The sequence below is a fragment of the Sinohyriopsis cumingii genome, chromosome 2, assembly GCF_028554795.1.
Source record: "Sinohyriopsis cumingii isolate HCF-2022 chromosome 2, ASM2855479v2, whole genome shotgun sequence".
NCBI lineage: Eukaryota > Metazoa > Mollusca > Bivalvia > Unionida > Unionidae > Sinohyriopsis > Sinohyriopsis cumingii.
The window spans coordinates 167,178,590-167,197,021 of record NC_142962.1 but is presented as its reverse complement, the minus strand read 5'-3'; the positions used below and the strand labels follow the sequence as shown (position 1 = coordinate 167,197,021).

Here is an 18,432-nt window from a genome sequence, read left to right as displayed (position 1 = left end):
CGGTGTCCCAAATGTTATACAGTGTGTGCCATAATATCGGTTCGACCTACTCCTGACTATTATCCTGTATCTCAAATGTTATACAGTGTGTGCCATAATATCAGTTGGACCTACCCCTGACTATTATCCTGTGTCTCAAATGTTATACAGTGTGTGCCATAATATCGGTTGGACCTACCCCTGACTATTATCCTGTGTCCCAAATGTTATACAGTGTGTGCCATAATATCGGTTGGACCTACCCCTGACTATTATCCTGTGTCTCAATTTTATACAGTGTGTGCCATACTATCTGCAGGACCTACCCCTGACTAGTATCCTGTGTCCCAAATGTTATACAGTGTGTGCCATAATATCTATTGGACCTACCCCTGACTATTATCCTGTGTCTCAAATGTTATACAGTGTGTGCCATACTATCTGCAGGACCTACCCCTGACTAGTATCCTGTGTCCCAAATGTTATACAGTGTGTGCCATAATATCGATTGGACCTACCCCTGACTATTATCCTGTGTCTCAAATGTTATACAGTGTGTGCCATACTATCTGCAGGACCTACCCCTGACTAGTATCCTGTGTCCCAAATGTTATACAGTGTGTGCCATAATATCGGTTGGACCTACCCCTGACTAGTATCCTGTGTCCCAAATGTTATACAGTGTGTGCCATAATATTGGCTGGACCTACCCTTGACTAGTATCCTGTGTCTCAAATGTTAATCTTTAGGACCTACCCCTGACTATTATCCTGTGTCCCAAACATGTCCATCTCTGTAATATCCAACAGTCCCATGCTGCCAGTGGTGGATGGCCTGGACACATCCCTCTCCAAAAACTGGTACCCTGTGTCCTGGGGTGGTATTAGCTGCCTGCCCAGGAGTCTGGAACCAAACAAAATTATTAGATATGAAAACAAAGGCTGGTGCAGAATGAAAATTCACAGAGTATCACTGTTTCCATTTTTTACACACTCTAACTTCAGCACACTCTCAATCCATACAAATCATTCTGGTAGCCATTTTTGTGACCATCACAGAACAGAGCTTTTCTTTCCAAACTTAGTTTGAATTTTTCATTTAACAATTAGCTCATAATTAGCTGATAGCAAGAATTACTTAGTAGTAAGAATTAATGAGCTAAGAATTAATAAGACAATGTTTACAATTTATTAGCTAATAATTATAATTACTATGTTGTTAAAATTATTAGTTTTATCAATGATAAAGTTGTTGTAATGTTGCATAAAGTTGTAATGTTGCATAAAGTTGTAATGTTGGTTAAAGTTGTACTGTTGGATAAAGGTGTAATGTTTCATAAAGTTACAATACTGCAAAAAGTTGCAATGTTCAATAAAGTTGTACTGTTGGTTAAGGCTGTAATGTTGCATAAAGTTGTAATGTTGTAAAGATTGTAATGTTGTATAAAGTTGTAATATTATAAAGATTGTGATGTTGTAAAGATTACAATGTTGTATAAAGTTGTAATGTTGTAAAGACTGCAATGTTGTATAAAGTTGTAATGTTGTAAAGATTGTAATGTTGTAAAGATTGTAATGTTGTATAAAGTTGTAATGTTGTAAAGATTGTAATGTTGTATAAAGTTGTAATGTTGCATAAAGATTTAATGTTGTAAAGATTGTAATGTTGTAAAGATTGTAATGTTATATAAAGTTGTAATGTTGTAAAGATTGTAATGTTGTAAAGATTGTAATGTTGTATAAAGTTGTAATGTTGTAAAGATTGTAATGTATAAAGTTGTAATGTTGCATAAAGATTGTAATGTTGTAAAGATTGTAATGTTGTATAAAGTTGTAATGTTGTAAAGATTGTAATGTTGTATAAAGTTGTAATGTTGCATAAAGATTGTAATGTTGTATAAAGTTGTAATGTTGCATAAAGATTGTAATGTTGTAAAGATTGTAATGTTGTATAAAGTTGTAATGTTGTAAAGATTGTAATGTTGTATAAAGTTGTAATGTTGCATAAAGATTGTAATGTTGTATAAAGTTGTAATGTTGCATAAAGATTATAATGTTGTAAAGATTGTAATGTTGTAAAGATTTAATGTTGTAAAGATTATAATGTTGTAAAGATTGTAATGTTGCATAAAGATTGTAATGTTGCATAAAGATTATAATGTTGTAAAGATTGTAATGTTGTATAAAGTTGTAATGTTGCATAAAGATTGTAATGTTGTAAAGATTGTAATGTTGTAAAGATTATAATGTTGTAAAGATTGTAATGTAAAGATTGTAATGTTGTAAAGATTATAATGTTGCTTAAAGTTGTAATGTAGCATAAGTTGTAGTGTTCAATAAAGTTATAAGGTTTGATAATGTTGGATTACATTGAAATATTGGATAGAGTTGTAATGTGGCATAATGTAATGTTGTATAAAGTTGTAATGTATGATAAAGTATGATAAAGTTGTAATGCTGTACAATGTTGTTATGCATAAAGTCCAAATGTTCCATAAAGTTGTAATCTTGTATAAAACTGCAATGCTGTATGAAGTTGTAATGTTGGATAATGATGCTGTAATGCTGTATAAAGTTGTATAAAGTTGTAATGTTGTATAAAGTTGTAATGTTGGATAATGATGTTGTAATGTTGTATAAAGTTGTAATGTTGTATAAAGTTGTATTGTTCAATAAAGTTGTGATGTTTGATAATGTTGGAGAAGGTTGAAATGTTTGAAAAAGTTGTAATGTTGTAAAATGCTGTAATGTTGGAAAAATATGTGATGTAGTATCAAGTTGTAATATTCAATAATGTTTTCATGTTTGATAACATTGGATAAAGTTGTAATGCTGTATGAAGATGCAATGCTGTATGAAGATACAATGTTGTATAAACTTGTAATGTTGTATAAAGGAGTAATGTTGGATAATGTTTGACATTTGTAATTTTGGATAAAGTTGTAATGTTGTAAAGATTGTAATGTTGGATAAAGGTGTAATGTTGAATAAAGGTGTAATGTTGGATAAAGGTGTAATATTGGATAAATTTGTGATGTAGAAAGCTGCAATGTTGTATAAAGTTGAATTGTTGGATACAGTTGTGTGTGAGTGTGTGTGTAATTTAGCTTTGTAATGAAGCTTAAAAAAAAAATTCAGTCATATCGCTATGATGTTTGCAGTGTGACATTTTACAGTGATGTCTAGCAATGGGGAATCATGCCACAGACATGGGGCATAATGCTGCAGACATGTAGCATGATGTCCCACCCAGTCACATTATCCTGAAACCAGGCTGACCAGTCCTAAAACTAACCCCTTAATGCTGAGAGCCAAGCAAGGCAGCTGTTAGTACCATTTTTGTAAGTCTTGAATAAAGCTGTAATGTGTGATAAAGTTATTATGTTGTATAAAGTTGTAATGTGAGATAAAGTTATTATGTTGTATTAAGTTGTAATGTTGGATAAAGGTGCATTCTCATGATAGAGGTTTCACTATAAATTTACTTCATATTTAGAAATTGAAGTATTTAGCAAACTATGCCTGAAACTGATGATTTGTTGTTGTTGTTGTGGGGTTTAACGCCATTTTTCAGCACGCGATAGGCTATACATGGCGGCCAGTATTAATGGTGGAGGAAGAACCCGGGAAAACCCGGGAAAGAACCACCGACCCACGAGAAGCTACTGGCAAGCTTTCTCACATACCCACATTGGCTGAATCTGAGACTCGAACCGGCGCAGACAGAGGTGAGATGGCAGTGATCCGTAACGGAGAGCGCTTTAAACCACTCGGCCACTCGGGGCCCCTAAACCGATGAAGCAAGGGTCCCAATGATGATGATAATTAAAGATGGATAAACATGTGAAATGAGGGAATGAAAATGCAGCACACAAGTCTCTCAAAGGGACTGACACTTTACTGGCAGAAAAGAATTTCAAGGAATCTGTGAATAATGTTCTTTTTATAACTGCCAGATGCTGAAACCATCTCCAAAATTTGTGTGCAATAGCAAGATTCACAAAAATGCCACTGTGATAGCCATACTGTATGTAAGACTGGCACCATTTTCATTTATGACCAAGCAGAGATCAGAAGTATTTCACTGAAAACCTCATATTGATAACCATCCTAGCTTGGGAACGTACTCAACCATTTAGGGCCAAGTAGATATCATAGAAAGTTTTTGGGAGAAAATCGCAAGCTAACATGGCCTTCCATTTAGAAGTATCAAAAACAAGATTTTCAAAATGGACACAGTGGCTGGCATTTTAGCTGTTAGATGGTCATCACTGCATTTAAAACCAACTGGACAAAGTAATAAGTCTACTTGTGAAAACTCCATGTTGATATGACTTTCATTTTGATGGAGTAGCTGTAAGAAGATTTTCAAAGATGGCTTCCTTGGTGGCCATATTGAAAGTCTGATCAGCACCATTTTCATTAAGACCAACTAGAATGCAATGTCTTCTGCTGAAAACCAGATGTCAACCGTTTGGGGTAGCAATAACAAGATTTTCAACATCACTGCCATGGTGGCCATACTGGATTTCAGATTGGCAACATTTTCATTTAGGATCAATTAGATATCATAAGAAGTCTTTTGATAAAAACACCATATCAATATGATAACAAGATTTGCAAGATTGCACTGTGTTGGTAATCAGATTGTCAACATTTTTGTTTAGGACCAACCAGACATCATAAGAAGTCTTACAGTGAAAACTCCATGCTGATATGACCATCCATTCAGGAGTATTTATAACCAGATTTTCAAGATGGTCTCTGTGGTGACTACACTGAATGTTCATGTCCCACCACAGTGATGTAAACCAAACTAGACCTTGGAATGAATGCATGTTTACAGTTTCATGGTCATCTTACAAGTAGTTTAGGGGGATACTGGTAACAAACTTGTGCTAATGGATGGATGGACAACAAACAATGGATAATTTTACTGAATGTGACCAACTGAGCTAAAACCAACCTTACCTCAAATGAGGAAACTGAGATATCCATTCTTGACATTCGTTGTAGATGTATTCTGCTCTATTGGAACTTTGTTCAAATAGTACGGAGTCTATTTCATCAAACAAAGCTTGTACAGTTTTAGCCGCCTGTCTGTCAAACTCCTGCAATACAAAGAGAATCAAAATTACAGCATCTGCTTCTGTAAACACGCTTCATAAAATGCAAATGAACATTAATATACTATCAAAATTCAGAAAAATAAGTCACATGCCTGTTTTTCTTTCTTCTGAATTATAACAACCTGTGAGAATAAACAATGAACAAGCAAAACAAATGAGCCAGTGGCAAAAGGTCCATCACAAAGGGTTCCACTCATTACAATATGAGCCAGTGGCAAAAGGTCCATCACAAAGGGTTCCACTCATTACAATATAAGCCAGTGGCAAAAGGTCCATCACAAAGGGTTCCACTCATTACAATATAAGCCAGTGGCAAAAGGTCCATCACAAAGGGTTCCACTCATTACAATATAAGCCAGTGGCAAAAGGTCCATCACAAAAGGGTTCCACTCATTACAATATAAGCCAGTGGCAAAAGGTCCATCACAAAAGGGTTCCACTCATTACAATATAAGCCAGTGGCAAAAGGTTCATCACAAAGGGTTCCACTCATTACAATATAAGCCAGTGGCAAAAGGTCCATCACAAAGGGTTCCACTCATTACAATATAAGCCAGTGGCAAAAGGTCCATCACAAAGGGTTCCACTCATTACAATATAAGCCAGTGGCAAAAGGTCCATCACAAAGGGTTCCACTCATTACAATATAAGCCAGTGGCAAAAGGTCCATCACAAAGGGTTCCACTCATTACAATATAAGCCAGTGGCAAAAGGTCCATCACAAAGGGTTCCACTCATTACAATATAAGCCAGTGGCAAAAGGTCCATCACAAAGGGTTCCACTCATTACAATATAAGCCAGTGGCAAAAGGTCCATCACAAAGGGTTCCACTCATTACAATATGCTCCAAACAGTCTTCATCAAAGTAACTTGTGTCTGGAAACCAAAGTTAGAAGATGGGAATTCAGTTGATATTACTCCTCTCAATGATGATGTGAAATACTTGAAATCCACCTCCTTTAACAGCCTTATTAACGCAAGCAACATCCCATATGAAGTTAAAGATTGACAAGAACCATATCTCTGTCAAAATTGGATAGATGATACACACAGTGCTATAAAACAACGTTCACATCAAAACTGTATCAAAATATGTTGACTGTTTCTTGAATATTGCTTTTTACAACCAACATCCCATGTACAAATATTAAGTTGACTGTAAAGGGCTGTAACTCAGGACATGACAAACCCATAAAATACACATCTAGGGATAAGAGACCATATTCCTACCAAATTCAGTCAGTGCATGCTGAATGCTTCTTGAGCTAATTAGTGACTACATGAAATATTCCAGGTTTCCAAGTGAAGACAATAATATGTTTTACAAGAAACATGTCCAAATGGTGCAGAAAAGATTAAACCAAGTATGTGCACACAAAGGTTCACACCAAATTATATCTGAATAAGCTGAAAGATTTTAGAGCAGTTACAAGAAACATCCCATTTCATTTTTGTTTTAAGATAAATCTCAAGGGCCATAACTCTGTCCAAAAATATAGTCAACAGCACAAAACACGTATCAAGACACATCTGGGTCTAAAAGACATGGTACACACTATATTCCTAATATTTTCAATGCTACATGGTTACAAAGATCTGCTGCAAGGGAGATTAAAACTGATCAAGAAAGGGCAATATCTCTCAAATTTTGATCTCAAAAGCACAACTTTCAAAGGCCTTTTAGATGTGATAGGCAATTCAACAACTAAACGGTAGCCAATTATTTGTAAGGGCTGTAGACCTTTGGTGGTTACAAAAAGTGTGATTGGGTTTAGAAAACAAGACTGAATTAGAAAAGGTTTTTACTAAAGAGCTCCCATATGATGATGTTGGGTCCTAGTTATCTGAAGTGCACTATTAGACCACATAAACTCAGATGGGCAAATTGACAATATAGTAATGGTACAAGAATGGGTGCATGACACTTCTTCAACTGTCCCTTTGTTGAAATATCATAACAAATATTTGCTGCGGCAATAAAAGAACTCATTCTATATGCACCCATTTCTTACTTATTCCATCCTTTTTGCAATTCTGTAAACCAAGTCACATTTGCACAGATGTCTTGTTGAAAACCTTATCATAGTTTCAAAGAGATCAACCTGAATGTAACAAAGAAGACACAAGCCTTATAAGATCAGTAACCACTGAAATCTTACATTTATACACACTCATCACACACATATACTCTAACTTACATACACTTTTGCTTCTTGGGAAAAGGGACTTTGCTGACTGGTATCTCTCTGTTGAAGAGATGACTATGGGTAAGGGAAATAGCGTCCCATAACTCTTGACATGAAGAAAAGGGACATTTCCTGGTGGTGGCCCATTCAGCATGTGGGTCAAAGCAACTCTTGACCTTCCTGGGGCATCTGGAAGAAGAGGGCCTGCTCCCTTCCCTCCTTTTAATCTTTACTGTGAGAGAAGCAACTCTGGCCCACAGACTGCAACATTGACCTCTCCGGTAAGGCACCAAGGCCCCAAAGTATACAGCTGCATAAAAGGGACAGACTAATTACTTCCTCCTGTTGGATGACCCCACATTCTGAAGGGAATCAGTAAGATAACTGTAAATGGAAGGATACTGATCTAATTCAATTTCCTAGTCTGGCATCTGCATGGTGACTCCCAATCTCTAGCTGGATTTAATGATTGCCTGCTTCCAATGAATGGCAGCCAGTACTCATATACGAATGCCCAGTGGCTGGTGATCAGTCACCTACTGCCATGACCAGTGACTAGTCAATGACCAGTCAGGTGACACTGATCCATAGGAAGAACTTTCCGCTATATTGTACATCAGACTGGCACATTTTCATTTTGGACTAAGTAAGCAACCATAAGAAATATCTCACTGAAACACTTATGCTATGGACATCGATTCAGAAGCAGTAGCAATAACATGATTTTCAAGATGGCTGTTATGGTGGCCATCTTGGGTGGCCAAGTGGCACCATTTTTATTTAGGACCAACTTAAGACCTTGGGATAATTTTACAAAATAACAAACTTGGATGGACATCAGATGATGGATGATAGCTGAAGCTAAATTTATGCATAAAGTGTCCAGATATGATATTTTTGTTATGTAAACAATATCTGTCACCAATGAGATGCTGATAGAACTCCAAATGTAATGTCTGTTAGAAGCTAAATTACATTATACCAAAGTCAAAGAAGGGATTCTTAAAAAGAGTTTTCAATATACTGGTCGACTGTTATGGAAGATAATTCCCAATCACACAAGGCAGGCTAATGGCATTTCTTTTTTTCATTATCAATCTCAAATGGATGAAACCTCAAGACTGTTAAACAGTTCTAAGTAATATAAATAATTCTAAGCTTAGTGCTTATACATTTTTTCAAAGATAAATTTTACGAAACAATATGATACTTTATTTATTCGTATATGATCAATGATGCTTGAGCATGTGTTACATACTTCAAACTTTTTTTGATTTCAGAATAGCTCAATTCTTTAGCATTAAGCCTGATTTTGTTCACATTGTCAAGGAAAGCTAACTATTGCAGGAGCAAAGTGATTTGTTATTATAGATATCTTTAAGTATTGACAACATTTATAAACTTTAACAGGAATCTATCAAGAACTGCAGGACTATTACATGATAACAAGTCCGTAATATACTGTACAGTGCATTAAGCTACAAGAAAAAAGGGCAATAACTCTTAACAAAACAAAATGGGGCAAAGTGATTTGTCAATGTACATATCTTCAAGTGATGGCAATAATATTTATAAACTTTCATAGGAATCTATCAAGAACTGCAGGACTATTGCATGATAACAAGTCTGTGACATAATGTACACTGCATTATGCTACAAGAAAAATGGGCAATAACTCTAACAAAACAAAATGCAGCAAAGAGATTCTTCTATATGTGCAACGTCTGGTGATGACCACAGAATTTACCACATCTGATGGTAATTAATCAAAAACTGATAATCTAGCTGCACTAACAAAAATTGGTTATATGATTCATTAAACTACATGGCAAAATGGGATATAAAACAGGATATAAAAATGGTCCTAGGTACATATTTTTGCTGTCACTGATTGAATACCTGTACAGTCCAGGTTGGCTACCCCAATGTGTCCTTGGGAAAGGCACTTAGCGCCCATTCCCTTGGCATAATATAGCAAATAATATGTTAAGAGTACAGTTAACTACAAACCAAGAACAATATTATGGAATGCTCTACTGTCCAGGTAAAATTTGCATGTATATTCATGTCAATAATAGTGTAAAATTTTGCCTCATTAACAACAATAACATTATTCCGATTCACTGATGAGTTTGGCCTAGTGTGCTGTTGGGCAATGTGTAAAGAACATCATTTTTCCATTACAAGAGATTACCCCCAACTGATCAGCCTTAAATCTACACCAAAATCACACCATATATAACTTAGCCATAACAAGTCGAGATTTGATTTTATTGACTGAGCTGCCATGGAGAAATGATTCCCCTAATTCAATATCGCTTATGTAACAGTTATATAATTAGGAGGAATTTAATGTGCATCGTAAAGCTTTATGTATCTAGTTCATTAATTTGCCTGGAGACTTTAATGTGCTGAACATAAACAGAAAACAATCTCCATAGCAAACTCACCAATGAATAGATTTATGATCCTGAACAAACCAATGCATACTAATCAAAGTCTTATTCTTAAAAAAAAAAAAAATTGGCAAATGTCAGGAGTCACAAGGCTTTTAAGCACTGCAGCAAAAAATGAAATGCTACATCAGTATCATTGACATGTCCATTATCTGTGTTGACCTTAATCAACTTACATTACTGAAACTTCAAACAGTAGCCTGGCTATAATGGTTTTGAATTCACATTGGATCTGCATGTATCAATCTTTTGACTATATTTTTTAAAAACTCTGAATTGCACTTACAGCTTTATGGTGATAAATTCAAATTTCAAATCTAATTACAACTAAAATGAATTTTGGGTCTGGAAATGCTTTTATATTTTAAATTCTCTAAAACTGTAAGGCATACTTTCAAGTAAAAACTGAGGAAATGCAGTGGCCCACAGGTTAGCATGTCAGACTCACAACTGAAAGGGTGCAGGTTCAAATCCTACCATCATACTAGCCTGGGTCAGCTACAGTGGTATCCTTGGGCAAGGCACTTTGCTCCAATTGCCCTGGCAATAAATAACCTGTCTGTGTTACAGTGGTATCCCTGGGCAAGGCACTCTGCTCCAATTGCCCTGGCAATAAATAACCTGTGTTACAGTGGTATCCCTGGGCAAGACACTTTGCTCCAATTGCCCTGGCAATAAATAACCTATCTGTGCTACAGTGCTGTAAAGTGCCCAAAAAATCAAATCGAAAACAAACTTATTCAAACTGAAGACATACTACACTTGCAAAGGGAATAAAGGTGGGTAAACATGTCAAAATTTATGAAAAGTGGGTTGCAGTCACTTACATCAATGAAGTAGTTGGAGTCAATACTGCTACGCTCTGTGGTGTTGCCAGTTGTCTGAGGTATGGAAGTGGTGCTGTGAATCTCCTCGGTCAATGTGGGGGATGAGCGGCCACTGTTGGATGGGCTTCCTCGATAACTGCAGAAACAAAATCAAAGGATCACAAATCTTCCAGCTGTTTAATCATTATCATTATCTTTTGCTGAAGCTAAACACTAAATGTAACTAACTAAAACGAGCTGCAAGGGGTGGACTCTAGCATACAAACACTAAATCTAACTAACTAAACGAGCTGCAAGGGATGGACTCCAGTATACAAACCCTATGAGTTTCAAATGATCTAATCAAGAAACAACACAAATCAGCTGCAAAGGATGGCAATATATAAAACCATATCAATAGTTGGTAATGCTCTGTGAACTACACCATCCTTTTCCCCCCAATAAATGCAAATAAGTACAAAATCAGTGAAGTATATGGAGTATTAATACCCTTTACCAGCAGACAGGACTAAGGACAACCACACCACACATCTCCAGACATTTTTTGTTACTAACCAATGAATATTCATTTATGGTTACTGTAGATTTGAGAAATAAGGATATAGGTCATGTGAGACTTAAGATCTTTACTAATAAATAAGATCTGGCATAAGTCATGTGAGATCTTTTATAAATAAAGCAGGACTGACATAAGGCATGTGACATCTTAAACAAATAAAGCAGGACTGACATAAGGCATGTTACATCTTAGACAAATAAAGCAGGACTCACATAAGGCATGTGACATCTTAGACAAATAAAGCAGGACTGACATAAGGCATGTGACATCTTAGACAAATAAAGCAGGACTGACATAAGGCATGTGACATCTTTTGTAAATAAAGCAGGACTGACATAAGGCATGTGACATTTTAGACAAATAAAGCAGGACTGACATAAGGCATGTGACATCTTAGACAAATAAAGCAGGACTGACATAAGGCATGTGACATCTTTTGTAAATAAAGCAGGACTCACATAAGGAATGTGACATCTTTTGTAAATAAAGCAGGACTGACATAAGGCATGTGACATCTTTTGTAAATAAAGCAGGACTGACATAAGGCATGTGACATCTTAGACAAATAAAGCAGGACTGACATAAGGCATGTGACATCTTTTGTAAATAAAGCAGGACTGACAAAAGGCATGTGACATCTTTTGTAAATAAAGCAGGACTGATATAAGGCATGTGACATCTTTTGTAAATAAAGCAGGACTGACATAAGGCATGTGACATCTTAGACAAATAAAGCAGGACTGACATAAGGCATGTGACATCTTAGACAAATAAAGCAGGACTGACATAAGGCATGTGACATCTTTTGTAAATAAAGCAGGACTGACATAAGGCATGTGACATTTTAGACAAATAAAGCAGGACTGACATAAGGCATGTGACATCTTAGACAAATAAAGCAGGACTGACATAAGGCATGTGACATCTTTTGTAAATAAAGCAGGACTCACATAAGGAATGTGACATCTTTTGTAAATAAAGCAGGACTGACATAAGGCATGTGACATCTTTTGTAAATAAAGCAGGACTGACATAAGGCATGTGACATCTTAGACAAATAAAGCAGGACTGACATAAGGCATGTGACATCTTTTGTAAATAAAGCAGGACTGACAAAAGGCATGTGACATCTTTTGTAAATAAAGCAGGACTGATATAAGGCATGTGACATCTTTTGTAAATAAAGCAGGACTGACATAAGGCATGTGACATCTTAGACAAATAAAGCAGGACTGACATAAGGCATGTGACATCCTAGACAAATAAAGCAGGACTGACATAAGGCATGTGACATCTTAGACAAAAAAATCAGGACTGACATAAGGCATGTGACATCTTAGACAAATAAAGCAGGACTGACATAAGGCATGTGACATCTTAGACAAATAAAGCAGGACTCACATAAGGCATGTGACACCTTAGACAAATAAAGCAGGACTGACAAAAGGCATGTGGCATCTTAGACAAATAAAGCAGGACTGACATAAGGCATGTGACATCTTAGACAAATAAAGCAGGACTGACATAAGGCATGTGACATCTTAGACAAATAAAGCAGGACTGACATAAGGCATGTGACATCTTAGACAAATAAAGCAGGACTGACATAAGGCATGTGACATCTTAGACAAATAAAGCAGGACTGACATAAGGCATGTGGCATCTTAGACAAATAAAGCAGGACTGACAAAAGGCATGTGGCATCTTAGACAAATAAAGCAGGACTGACATAAGGCATGTGGCATCTTAGACAAATAAAGCAGGACTGACATAAGGCATGTGGCATCTTAGACAAATAAAGCAGGACTGACATAAGGCATGTGGCATCTTAGACAAATAAAGCAGGACTGACATAAGGCATGTGGCATCTTAGACAAATAAAGCAGGACTGACATAAGGCATGTGGCATCTTAGACAAATAAAGCAGGACTGACATAAGGCATGTGGCATCTTAGACAAATAAAGCAGGACTCACAAAAGGCATGTGACATCTTAGACAAATAAAGCAGGACTCACAAAAGGCATGTGACATCTTAGACAAATAAAGCAGGACTGACATAAGGCATGTGACATCTTAGACAAATAAAGCAGGACTCACAAAAGGCATGTGACATCTTAGACAAATAAAGCAGGACTGACATAAGGCATGTGGCATCTTAGACAAATAAAGCAGGACTGACATAAGGCATGTGACATCTTAGACAAATAAAGCAGGACTGACATAAGGCATGTGACATCTTAGACAAATAAAGCAGGACTGACATAAGGCATGTGACATCTTAGACAAATAAAGCAGGACTGACATAAGGCATGTGACATCTTAGACAAATAAAGCAGGACTGACATAAGGCATGTGACATCTTAGACAAATAAAGCAGGACTGACATAAGGCATGTGACATCTTAGACAAATAAAGCAGGACTGACATAAGGCATGTGGCATCTTAGACAAATAAAGCAGGACTGACATAAGGCATGTGACATCTTAGACAAATAAAGCAGGACTGACATAAGGCATGTGACATCTTAGACAAATAAAGCAGGACTGACATAAGGCATGTGGCATCTTAGACAAATAAAGCAGGACTGACATAAGGACATAAGGCATGTGACATCTTAGACAAATAAAGCAGGACTGACATAAGGCATGTGGCATCTTAGACAAATAAAGCAGGACTGACATAAGGCATGTGGCATCTTAGACAAATAAAGCAGGACTGACATAAGGCATGTAGCATCTTAGACAAATAAAGCAGGACTGACATAAGGACATAAGGCATGTGACATCTTAGACAAATAAAGCAGGACTGACATAAGGCATGTGGCATCTTAGACAAATAAAGCAGGACTGACATAAGGCATGTGACATCTTAGACAAATAAAGCAGGACTGACATAAGGCATGTGACATCTTAGACAAATAAAGCAGGACTGACATAAGGCATGTGGCATCTTAGACAAATAAAGCAGGACTGACATAAGGCATGTGGCATCTTAGACAAATAAAGCAGGACTGACATAAGGCATGTGGCATCTTAGACAAATAAAGCAGGACTGACATAAGGCATGTGGCATCTTAGACAAATAAAGCAGGACTGACATAAGGCATGTGGCATCTTAGACAAATAAAGCAGGACTGACATAAGGCATGTGACATCTTAGACAAATAAAGCAGAGGTAGATGATTCTGAAAACCTTTTCATTAGCAAAAAGAAAAAAAAAATTTAATAAAATAAGTTCCACACAAGGATAGTGTATCCTTGCGTTTTTTTTATATACTTGCCAATGACAAGAGATTCTATTTTCTTCTGTAGAGAAATAACAGTGTGTGCATTTATCAGTACCTGACTGCTTGCCATTTAATGTCTCATAAAACCAGTCTGATAATTCTGTTACGTGTTTAGGCTCAAATAAAGAGTAACACAAGAAAGAGTGAAAACAACAAGCTTTGAAAAATATAATAATTTATTTTCCTGGAAAAATTCAGTAAAAAATGAAAAAATATGAACTTACGGTTTTAAGAATCAAATCCAAAAATAATCCAACAATAATCCATAAATAAAATTTTAGAAGTCCTAATAATAAAATGTTCTAATTATTTCAAGCTCAAGTCCCAGTGAAGAATCCAATATAGAAGACGATGACGTATGCTGTAACCTATAGTGTGCTGAAGTCTACAGTTCCTTGTAGAAACAAGAAATATCACTCCGGTTATGGAAATCCTAATAAATATTATAAGAGCTATCTTTGTTCAAGAATTTCATATGAGCACATGTATTTTCCAGGAAAAAAAATAATGAATCCAAGTAATTTGAAATAACTCCAAATGAAAACAACACTGTCCAATGTAAAGAGAAAAGCCCAACTGCAATTATTTCTCTAAAAACAAAGATTATATCGTATTCTAAAATGCAGTTTCGAAAATCCCCAAGTCGCAAAACTGAAAGGGGGGGGGGGGCACGTGATCATGTTTATATCACATATGCCTAACATAACCCTAATGAAAACCAATCATTTTACTCTAAGAAATAAAATTAAAAAATTATTTACTCTTAACACAGTAACCCCTGGAGGATTTTGTTGCTTTTGCCTGAAATTCGAGTAGGAAACATATTTTGAAAGCTATTTCTGAATACATCCTAAAACACCAACTTCCAGGTGATCTTCCAATAACATACTGCCTAGCTGTGTTATAAAAATCATTTTTCATTGGCTATTTGGCTCTTTATTCCACATGCCCATCTTATCCTACTTTTTGCAAAGGTTCATCTGTCTGTTTGCAGTTCATACCATTCTGCCTTAGATTTGAGACCAAAAAGTCTAAAATGCAGACACAAAATCGGATTCCGACCACAGGCGAATTTTGGGAAGAAAAAAAATCGGATACAAAAAATGAGTTTTTTCCCTCTGTATTTTGTAGTGCAACAAGAAATTCCAGATTATATGGTATCATTGTAGCGCTACATCTGTCTACCTTTCTATAATACCACACACTTTAGTGTATCGTACATGGCTTTGACACTACAGAGCTCGGCAGTAGGCTACTACCTCCTGCCATGTAAACTTGGCACCAGGGTTCATGAGTTAAACAGAAACCAGCCTTCACACCAAAATGAGACACTGCTGTTAAAAAGAAACCATCCTTCACACCAAAATCAGACCTTGCTGTTAAACAGAAGCCATCCTTCACACCAGAAGGAAACCTGACTGTTTATCGATGGCTTATAAAAAGAGGAAACAAGTGTCATTGATGAAAAATGAAGGTTTGATTTGTGTTAATGGTAACCTGCAGCAAATGAATCTTTCACAGGCATTTGGAGTACAGTGTCTTGTCCAGGAACACACACACCATAGGTAAGCCAACCCAGGTTATTCTGATAGTAGTATTTGAACTTAAACTTTTCTGGTCAGGAGTCCAGCAAGAAAACCACTATGTCACAGCAGCATTAGAAGAAACACCATACAGTAATACCTCGAACATTCGCGAGGTTAGGTTCCAGAACCAGTCACGGATCAGGAGGAATCGCGAATGTTTGGTACGAGTCACTAAAAATGCTAATAAATGCTTATTTCTAGGGTTTAAACCCTAAATATGACCCAAATCATGCTCCCAAAGCACTTTGGTTTCATTTAAAAGTTAGCTTAGTACATTACCCTTAAAAAAAGAAATAAATGGTTGACGTAAAAATATAGTACAGTATCGCCTAATGGGTATTTGCCACACTAGCGCATTTACAATATGGTACATGTATACTAATATTACCCCTATACTAATTCATTGGCTGCCATTTTCTTTTGCACTCAAAGTGAGGTAAAACCAGGTAACGAATGGGACTGTAAACTTAATGACTGACATTTTCTTTGTCATTGTCAGGAAGGTAAACTAGGTAAACTTCATATGTCACAGAAGTCATATAACGAAGGTACAATTCAATAAAATAAAGAAAACATGTACGGAAAGGGTACCAATGAAAATTTCGCGAATCCGTGAATTCGCGAATCCAGAAACGTGAATGCACAAGGTATTACTGTATTTGATTAGAAATCAACGCTTTCTGGATGGCCACTGCCAAACACAACTGTCTGTAGCATGTGTCCATATACCATATATGCTCACCTGTAAGTCAAATCAAACAGCACAGACCCAGATCTGCCATCGCATAATATACTGACTTATCTGGGTCTGTGCAGTTTGTTAGAAGGAAACAATAGAACAATATAGACCTTGATCTGCCTGCACATTATTCTACAGCAGTCAGGATCATTAGTGTTTGAAGTTTGACTTGTCTAATAAATGAGTATGTATGGTAATCTTTACCTGAATAACTTGCAGGCAGTTGCACTCTAAAGACCTAGATTTGATATCCCATAATTTTATAACATCAAGGTCTATAATGTTAAAATCACAAGTAAAATGAACATCTTCACCCTGATGTGCTAGTGCATTATAGGATTATCAGGTCTGGGTCTATGCTGGTACATGAGAAAATATGGTACTTCCTGACACCTGCTACAGATATCTAAACAAAAAGACTTGAGGGTCACTTGGGATAAATTTACAGTGAAGCTTGCAGCTTAAGGAAGAAGAGATTTCATTGATTTTCCCAAGTTACCAGTATTTAGATGAAGAGATAAAAACAGAATTTGTTGCCAATAAAACCCACCATTGCAGTAAATTTGTTCTATCTGTTATCAATTTCGTGTGTCAGGAATTCAACATGTGCAGGAAGAAAACACTAATCAATATCAAATTCAGATGTTTGATTTCATATGGATAAGAAGAAACAAAATAGCTATTAAAGATGCATGATTCTAACTGTACCAAACCCAATTACTGCTTACTGGAAGGGTTTCATTTCTATCAATCAATTATCCAACTTGTCATCAGTCTTGTCATCAGTCTTTCTGTCCCTAGACTTTATCAGGGAATACATGTCTGTCCATCTGTATGTCTGTAAGTCTGTATGCACCTCAGCAGGATTCATCCTAAGAAGGGTGTTGAAAGTCAAACATACAACAACTGTAATGTAATTGCCAGTGGCATTTTTTAATATTTTTTTAAACAAGTTTTATTGATGCAGTTTCAGCAGGAGAAACTTAAAGTGTGTACTTGATTTTGAGTTATGACCACAGTGTAATGATCTCAGGAGGGAAAGTTGGAAAGAAAAATCATGGGGATTTGCTATAGCAAGTCATATGAATTAAAAGCATAAAGCTAACATCTTTATTCTGCCCTTGTCTATAGGTGTTAGAAAAACTAACAGTATCAGCACAGCAATAGCCAAATATCATTAAAGGGGTATATATTTATTATAGCAATGCAATTTAGTACAATGGTACAGGGGTATCTATTTATTATAGTAATGCAATTTAGTACAATGGTACAGGGGTATCTATTTATTATAGCAATGCAATTTAGTGTAATGGTACAGGGGTATCTATTATGGCAGTGTAATTTAGTACAATGGTACAGGGGTATCTATTTATTATAGTAATGCAATTTAGTACAATGGTACAGGGGTATCTATTTATTATAGCAATGCAATTTAGTATAATGGTACAGGGGTATCTATTTATTATGGCAGTGTATTTTAGTACAATGGTACAGGGGTATCTATTTATTATAGCAATGCAATTTAGTACAGTGGTACAGGGGTATCTATTTATTATAGCTATGCAATTTAGTACAGTGGTACAGGGTTATCTATTATGGCAGTGTATTTTAGTACAATGGTACAGGGGTATCTATTTATTATAGCAATGCAATTTAGTACAGTGGTACAGGGTTATCTATCTAT

At 36.1% G+C, this 18,432-nt stretch overlaps 1 protein-coding gene across 6 annotated transcripts in view; it reads right to left on the bottom strand.

The window, feature by feature from the left end:
- Positions 1-18,432, bottom strand: part of LOC149806260 (protein FAM149A-like) — a 241,636-nt gene that overhangs the window by 74,819 nt on the left and 148,385 nt on the right. For all 6 annotated transcript variants that reach the window (XM_089951209.1, XM_089951210.1, XM_089951207.1 and 3 more), the window contains 3 exons: positions 10,578-10,713; positions 4,950-5,089; positions 736-882 (listed from right to left, as the gene is read on the bottom strand). In XM_089951209.1, the coding sequence (XP_089807335.1) occupies positions 736-882; positions 4,950-5,089; positions 10,578-10,713 (423 nt within the window). The remainder of the gene's footprint in view (positions 1-735; positions 883-4,949; positions 5,090-10,577; positions 10,714-18,432) is intronic.